The sequence below is a fragment of the Equus asinus genome, chromosome 2 (assembly GCF_041296235.1).
Source record: "Equus asinus isolate D_3611 breed Donkey chromosome 2, EquAss-T2T_v2, whole genome shotgun sequence".
Classification (NCBI taxonomy): domain Eukaryota; kingdom Metazoa; phylum Chordata; class Mammalia; order Perissodactyla; family Equidae; genus Equus; species Equus asinus.
In genome coordinates this window covers 33,361,207-33,369,890 of record NC_091791.1, presented here as the reverse complement: position 1 = coordinate 33,369,890, position 8,684 = coordinate 33,361,207, and the positions used below count along the sequence as shown (strand labels likewise).

Below are 8,684 nucleotides of genomic sequence, written 5' to 3'. Positions count from 1 at the left end.
AATGGTATAGTTGAATATTTGCTATCCTATTCTGATTATATTTGTCTCTTTACTCTATGTTTTGTGACCCCTTTCTCCCTTTTTTTCTTTTTTCAGGTTTGAGAGCCTTCTTGAGGGTTTCTTGTAGGGCGGATCTCAGGGCTACGAAGTCACTTAGCTTTTGTTTGTCTGGGAAAGATTTAATTTCTCCCTCATATCTGAAGGATATGTTTGCTGGATAGAATATGCTTGGCTGAAGATTTTTATCTTTTAAAGTTTTGAATATGTCGTTCCAGTCTCTCCTAGCTTGTAAGATTTCTGAGAGAAATCTGCTGAAAGTGTGATAGGGGTTCCTTTGTAGGTTATTTTGTTCTGCCTTGCTGCCCTGAAAATTGTTTGTCATTCATTTTTGCCTGTTTTACTATATATGCCTTGCAGTAGGTCTGTTTACATTGACAGATCTAGGAGAGCTGAAAGCTTCCTCCACACACATTTCTCTCTCATTCCCTAGATTGGGAAGATCTCTGCTATTATTTCTTTGAGCACGCTTTCCGCTCCATTCTCCTTTTCTTCGCCTTCAGGTATACCTATAATTCTTATGTTGCATTTCCTCATTGTGTCAGCTGTTTCTCAGAGATTTTCCTCATTTCTTTTTAGTCCTCTCTCTCTTCCTCTGTCTGCTGCCATTCAACCTATCTATCTTCGATTATGCTAATTTGCTTCTCTGTGGTGTCCACACGGGCATTCAGGGAATCCATATTCTGTTTTATCTGATCCATTATATTTTTCATCTCTAGTATTTCTGGTTGATTTTTCTTTATAGTTTCAATCTCTTTGGTGAAGTAACTCCAGAACTCATTGACTTGTTTCTCTATATTTTCCTTTACCTCATTGAGTTTTTTGATGACAACTATTCTGAATTCATTGTCATTTAGTTTACCTATTTCCAAGTCCTCAGGACATGTTTCTGTGTTTTTATTGTTTTCCTTCTGGTCTGGAGTTTTTATGAATTGTTTGATGCTAGAACAGTTTTTCCACATAGTGATATTATTCGGTTGCAGCTATAGCCTGTCGCCACTAGATGGGGGTCGAGAGACGCATATTCTGAGCCCTCCGCCTTCAGCCAAGATGGCGCAGCACAGTGCGGGTTGGGGGGAGCATGTTTTCTTTTGCGCGCAGTCTCCTGTTTCCGATCAGCTCTCCCTATCTGGTCTCCTGGGGTCTTGGCTTGATGAGGTCACCCCATGTGAAAGCTTTCACCCCATTAGAGCGCCTCCCTCTAGGCTGAAAAGGCCCTGGGGAATCCTGGGTGATCCTGCAGATGTGCGACCCCTCCCCCATTCCTTCCCTCATGGAGCCTCCAGGCACAGCAATCCCAGTCTTTAGGGGAGGGGGCGAAGTTCTCTCTTACCCCGTTCCAGCTCCTCTGAGGGGGGCTCCAGCCTCTTTGTCCTCTGTCGTTTGGCTGCTGTGAGTCTCCGAGGATTCCTGTGCTGTTAGAATATTTTTTGTTGGAATAAAGCTGCTCCTTTTTGTTGTATGTTGGAGGGGAGAGAGTCCCAGGTAAGCTCACTCTGCCATGATGCTGACATCACTCTTATTTATTTCTTTACTTAAATATTAATTTATTTATCTGTTCTCTCAGCTAGCCAGCAATTCATTCCCTGCTTTACTCAGAAAAACAGTTTTTCCTTTTTTAGTCAGTGAGTGAAACATATATAGGACCAGTATGTTAGAGTAACTCCAATTAAGATTCATATTATGGGGCTTGCCCAGTGACATAGTGATTGGGTTCACATGCTCTGCTTTGGCAGCCTGGGTTTTGATGGTTTGGATCCTGGGCACGGACCTACACACCACTTATCAAGCCATGCTGTGGCAGTGTCCTGATACAAAATAGAGGAAGATTGGCACAGATATTAGTTCAGAGACAATCTTCCACTAGCAAAAAGAGGAAGATTTGCAACAGATGTTAGCTCCGAGACAATCTTCTTCACTAAAAAAATAAAATAAAAAAGATTCATATTTTATCCCCACCTTCTAGACGGGGATGAGAAGTTATGAAAAAGTATCCAGAATCCTGGGAATGCTGAGTGGGATTATTGCAAATTAAAGGGAGATCTCATAAATCACTTGCCAGTGTTGATGTTCCTCACACCCTTGAGGGTTGCTGTGCCTTGGTCAAAAGTAGAATTAGATATTTTTATGTTGAGGAAAGTACTGAAGGTTTAATAATAACAGAACATCTTAGTTCTTGTTGACCTTATTCAATAGTTCTTAAGTATGGTACAGGGACCACTGGTGGATTTTGAAGTTCTTTTAGAAAGTCTTTAGACTAGGCTCTTATTGTGGTAATGTCTTTACTGTGATTATGTCAATACTCTGCTTTGGCTTTAAACATGAATCCATGTTTTTGCTGTGGTTGGAAAACAGATGTGTCTCTGCTTACTCTTTCCACTCAAACTGCACATTAGTTTGATTACTATGTACAATTGTTATTTAAGGAGTCTTTTGTTCTTCTATTTCTTAAACTTAAAATGAAAAACAAACTCATAATCCATATCTTTCTAAAAAAGGATTTAACATTGCTGGTATGATTTAATTTTAGAATATTGAAATTTAAAAAACTGTAAAACAAGTAAATGCTCATTTTAACATATCAAGTTTTTGATAATAGTAGGACATTTAATTAGAAATACCAGTAAGCAGCTAGAAATAGGGTATTCAGGAGAGCAGTCAAGGTTGGAGACAGATTTGGAAAGCCATGGGAATAAGTGTACTCTCCAAAGCCTTGAAATGTGGCTACATTTAAGCTATGAGAAGTGTGACTACTAATGGATACAGAGAATAAGTGGTTAGAGAGGTGGAAGGGTGGAGGACAAGGATATAGAAAGTTTTCAGAAAATAAAGGTGCCCAACGCATTCAGATGCTATGGAGTAATCAAGTAATAGCTAACACTGATAGTGTTGAGTTTCAAAATATTTTCATGTGTTTAATCTCATTTGACCCTCCTAAAAGATAAATAAAGTAGACAGTATATGAACATTAAGAACTAACCATGGGATTTTACCATTAAATGTCCTTTTTGATGTTAGAACAATTTCTGAAATTTAAGAAAACAGGCAAAGGATATGAATTGACTTTCAAAGGGCTGATAAACTTGTGAAAAGATGTTCAATGCCAAAACAAAAAAGATGCAAGGTAACCTCCCCCTCTCTTTCACAGATATCAGAAGAGTTAGATAATGTTGCAGTAGAAGAAAATGTAGACAAGCCTGTCCAAAAAGGTTCTCAATAAGTATACTACAACTCTGATACTATTGGTTTCTATTTTTAAAAGATGTAAATGACTAATGCTATCTAGGGTCTTAGCTGGGAACACAAGTTTCTTAAGGGATGAGTTCACATAGAAACTAAACTTTCTGGGTAATACAAGGTGGGCATAAGGAAATACATAGTAAAGTCAGTGCATGTAATAAAACTAAGTTTTGAAGGGCCCACCCTGTGGCATAGTCATCAAGTTCAGTGTGCTCTGCTTCTGTGGCTCGGGTTTTCAGATTTGGATGCTGGGCATGGACCTACACCACTCATCAGCCATAAGGTAGTGGCAACCCACATACAAAATAGGGGAAGATTGGCACAGATGTTAGCTCCGGGCTAATCTTCCTCGAGCAAAAAACAAGAAAACCACTGAGTTCTCTCTGCAAACATGGAGAATTCACTGGTGCTTGAGACTGTTAAACTGTGTTACACCATAACATACATAGATATAGAACTTGCTTCAGGAAGCTCTAGACTTTGGGGATAAAAATACATAATGGTTGAACTCTGGTTCATTCATCCAGCAAATATTTATTGAGCTCCTACTATGTGCCATCTGCCATTCTAAGTTCTGGGAATAGAGTATAAACAAACCAATGAGTAATTTTTAAATTATACCAAGGCATACTGAGTTAAGAATAAGGAGTCTCATGACCTATTTAGCTTTATACTTACCCTTTATTTCCACCATCCTCTGTGCAACCTTTAAGTATGCAAAGGCAGGGAGACAAAAAAGAAAAATGCACGACAGAATGACCAATAGGTCCTCTATTTTCTGCTGTACCTAGGCCTGCACAACCCCTGTCTTTCTCAGTTCATCTGATGGATCATCTGATGAATGAGCAGAAAATAACACATGACTGAGTGCACATGACAGCTGGAGTCTTCTTTATGTACTACAAGACTAATTTCCTTTGAGAAGTGGCAGAAGTAGGAGTCAGCAGTATTATACTGATTTTACAAAACTGACATAAGTAGTAAAAAGGGTACCTAGCTAAAATGGGTACCACTCTTCCTTTCTGATTCCTTTCTCTCCAGCTTAATCAAATTGAAGTAACCTACCTTTGATATTTGTATATTCTGTAGAGCAGTCTATACAGAATATGACTGTTCTTATGGATTTTTTCCCTGAAATGAAGAAGACAAAGATTTGCTCATCTGAGCTTTTTTTGTGGCTTGACTATGAAGAAGGACTCTAGCCAATAGCTGAGGATGCAGAGGGTAGGGAAAAAGTCTCAAAAAGAAACAAAATTCAGCCCTGACTGTGCATGAAGTGTTTATTCCAGATGGAAAATGGAGAAGGGACATCTGTTGGTCTTAGATTCTAAGCTCTCATGGAGAATGACCTAGTCTTCATAATTGTCATAATCCTTAGAAATGCATGCAGTTTAGCTTAATAAGTGTTTTTGCTGCTATTGCTGTTTAATTATGTTATAAGAAAGTGTCATGACTCTGTATTATGTTGGCTTCCTGACAGATTTAGATGCAGAAGAAAATCAAAACATAATAGAAACATTGAGAGGCAAAGTAAGAGAAAAGCTAAAAAATGCTAAGGTAATCCTTATTTATTCTTTCCTGTTTTCAAATTTACTGTTTACATGCAACATGTATCATAATCAACTTTTCTTTGTTAAAAAAGAGCCAAAATCCAGTCTTAATATAACTCCTTAAATCCAAAAAGCTTCAAGTTCTTTCCTATGCTTTTTTTTAAACCTACAGCCAGGAAAAGTTAAGTGATTTGGTCATGGTAATGCTACATGACATCTCAGGGGAAAACATGTACATACTTGTTAAAAGAAAAACATTGAGCAGCCTTGATAGTTGAACAAAAGACTTAAGAGCACAATTATCTCTTCATCTGTGAAATTATGTTTTCTATACCATTTATTAATGTTGTGTTTCAGATTAATCAAGGTGAAAAGTCTTCAAGTCAGCTGCTCATTGATAATAAGATATATCAACAGTCGAAGGTGAATAACTATTTTTTACTTTTTGAATAGATTTATTGAGATGTACTTTACATAGCAAAAACTCAACCGTTTTAAGTATATGATTCAATGATTTTTAGTAAACTTACAGAATTATGCAGTCAACACTATAATCCAATTTTAGAATATTTTTGTCATTCCAAAATTATCCCTTACATAAGCCAATTTGTAGTCACTCCCTCTTCCTATTTGACATTATTTTTTATCCTAAAAAAATTATAATAAAATATTATAGGTGATCCCCGACTTACAGATTTTGTTCTAAAATTCAATGTGTCATCACATATTTGAAACTTGAAATGACAGAACAACTCATATTTTGGGGAAACTGTATTATTTAGAGTAAAAGCTAAGCAGTTTTGGTAAAAAGATCCAAAGTAAAATGTCTTAAGATAGAAGTTTTATTTCTCTCTAGTGTAACAGTTAGGTAGTCTAGGTTACTAGGAGAGTTCTGCCATCTTCAAAACATGGTTTCCATCTCTGAGTCCAATGGCAAAGCTCCCGTGTCTTCATTTGCTGGCCAAAGGGAAGGGAGAAGGAAAGAACTGGAGGATTGCAGATTGATCTCTTATAGGACAAGACCTGCAAGTTGTACACGTTATTTCCACTAAAGGAATGTTGGAAAAATGTCCAGGTATCCAGCTAAAAGTAGATTCTTTTATTAGAGGTGGAGGAAAAGACAATAATTAACAACTAGTCATTTCTGCCAGAAGCAATGAGAGTATTTAACGCTACAAATTTTTATATGCAAGAATTGTTTTTTGTTTGTTTTGTTTTGAGCTTGTCTTTGTCCCCTCCACAGTGCCCCTCTTGAGTACTTAGTAAAAATTATTTTAATTAAATTTAAAAGTAAAAGCAGACTAAAAAAAAGATGTCTGTGTACATGTTATTCATTCAACAAATGAATGAAGTGTGCCTAAATTGGATGTAACTTAATATGAATAGTAAAAACTTGGAAGTTTGTCAAGGTCAGTACATTGAGTGTCAAGAAAAGAGGTGAACAGGAAGTGAAATTGAACTTTAAGAATCTCCATACCAAATACTAGATAGGGATATCTGCTCAGGAAGTTGAGGATTTTAGCAAGTGTTTGTTTCAAAGAGCAGAGATGAAGGAAAGTAGAAGTGTAAACAGTCATGCAGTGCATAACAACATTTAGGTCAACGACAGACCACGTATACAATAGTGGTCCCATAAGATGAGTACCATATAGCCTCGGTGTCTAGTAGGCTATACCATCTACGTTTAAGTAAGTACTGTAGGGGAGGAAGAAATTTTCCTCTGCCCTTCTAGGTTCTAGCTGGTCTAAGAATTAAATTGACATGAGGCAGATTAACAGGAGAAAAACAAACAAAAGTTTAGGAACATGGAAACGTGGGAGAAACCCAGGAAAACCAAGTAACTAGCCAAAATGGCCAAAACCCTCACCTTAAATACCATCCTCAGCTAAAGACAGAAGAAGGTGTTGGGGGCGAGGAGAGCCAGCGACTTCAAAGGGAAGGAAGGCAATTCACAGGTAGGTGAAAAGGAGCAAATGTTTGGAAAACAAGTGTTTGTTTGGCAACACAGAAACAGAAGAAGACAGAAAGGAGCCCAGTAAACTGGCTTTTCTAGGTTCCTCCCTGTCTACCACCTAGTTCATGTTATGTGAAGGTGATAGCTTGCTTCCTGAGACAGGTTTTTTTAACCTGAATTCTTTCAGACAGTTAAGGGGGGGGTAACAAGAAAAATTTTCTGAGTCTCATTTCTTAAAAATAATCAGCCTGAAATAATTCTCATGTTAAATAGACATATTTTGGGGTGGCAAATTTTTTTCCCCTTCAGTACACTCTGTGATTTTGTATGATGATGAAATTGCCTGTGACACATTTCTCAGAGTGTATCGCCGTCATTAAGTGACACATGACTGTACTAACAATTTATACATGCAGCATTGTTACAAGGTGAGTAACTTTTAAAGTTAATGTGTCAGCTAAATTGTAGATACAAGCAGGATATTAGATAAGCTTTTGTATTTTACATATTTTTTAATTCTTTGACTCCTAGTGACTATAAGTTTTACTTTTTATTATAGAATTAATTGGTCTCCCAAGCCTCCCTAAAAATAGTTCATTTTAATATGTATGTGAGAAAGAAGTAATAAGTGATTTACATTTAAGATTCAGACTTTATAGTATTGAAAAATGAGAGCTTATTTATCAGCAAGTTTGTTGCTAAGAATATGCCACGTCTAATACTTTAAAGGGGGGTCAGCCCTGTGGTGTAGTGGTTAAAAGTTCAGCCATGCTCCACTTCAGTGGCTTGAGTTTGCAGGTTCAGATCCTGTACACGGACCTACACAACTTGTCAACCATGCTGTGGCAGTGACCCATATACAAAATAGAGGAAGATGGGCACAGATGTTAGCTCAGGGCTAATCTTCCTTAAGCAATAAAAGAGGAAGATTGGCAACAGACGTTAGCTCAGGGCAAATCTTCCTCAGTAAAAGAAATACTTTACCTCTGATTCCACAAAAAATTGTAGGTGGGAACACCACCTTGTGTGTGAGCACACACATGCATTAGATCACCCAAAAACAGGGAGAGGAAAAAAGAATTCGCCCTGAGCCCACATTTCGATCAAACTGTGTATGGTAATGCTCTTAATACTCTGATTAGAGTGAAGAGAGAGTTCCGGAAGATGAAGAATATTTGGAATACTTTATTCTGTTTTTTATTGCAGTTAGTAGAACTTTAAAAACAAAACAAAACACAAAAAATTCATGAACCAAACAGACTCAAAAGTAAATATAACTTGACGTTGCCTCTTCTGCTGTTCCTGTTCGTGAATACCAGTTGCTACTTACCGTATTACAGAAAAGTATTTCTTTCCTTATAAGCAGAAAAAGTATTCGTTTCAGCACTGAATACTGGTTGGCTGTTGTTTAACCCACAGACTGCAGTCACGTTGGATGAAGATCTTTCATTTTTCATTCTGAGTGGTGAAGAGGGCTCAGCTTTGGGCCAGTCTTCGGAGCAGGTTGGATTTGTTCCCCTTCCTCCCACATCCTCATTCCCGGGAAAGATAACTCTTCATTAAATGCATAGAATAAAATACTTGGATGGGAGATGAAATTTTGATCACTGAGCCACCTTCTTCTCTTTGGATTGAGAAGCTCTTTTAATAATTCCTAACATTTATTGAGTGCTTACTGGATGCCTAATGACATACTAAATTTTTATGGTGGATTGTATCATTCAATCCTTATACTAACCCTGTGAGACAGGCATTATTACCATCTCTGTTTTATAGGTGAGGAAACTGAGGCACACAGGGTAAGCATTGATAGAGCTGGGAAGTATAAGCTGTCAGCTCCAAAGCCTGTATTTTCTTTTTCTTTTGTTGTTCCTGTCCTTCTC

At 37.4% G+C, this 8,684-nt stretch overlaps 1 protein-coding gene across 1 annotated transcript in view; it reads left to right on the top strand.

Moving 5' to 3' along the window:
- Positions 1 to 793: 793 nt before the first annotated feature.
- The window catches only part of CC2D2B (coiled-coil and C2 domain containing 2B), a 95,304-nt gene continuing 87,413 nt past the window's right edge, over positions 794 to 8,684 (top strand). Inside the window, exons 1-4 of the mRNA XM_044753355.2 lie at positions 794 to 3,266; positions 4,778 to 4,854; positions 5,205 to 5,270; positions 8,221 to 8,304. Of these exons, the coding sequence (XP_044609290.2) occupies positions 3,158 to 3,266; positions 4,778 to 4,854; positions 5,205 to 5,270; positions 8,221 to 8,304 (336 nt within the window). The 5' untranslated portion in view covers positions 794 to 3,157. The remainder of the gene's footprint in view (positions 3,267 to 4,777; positions 4,855 to 5,204; positions 5,271 to 8,220; positions 8,305 to 8,684) is intronic.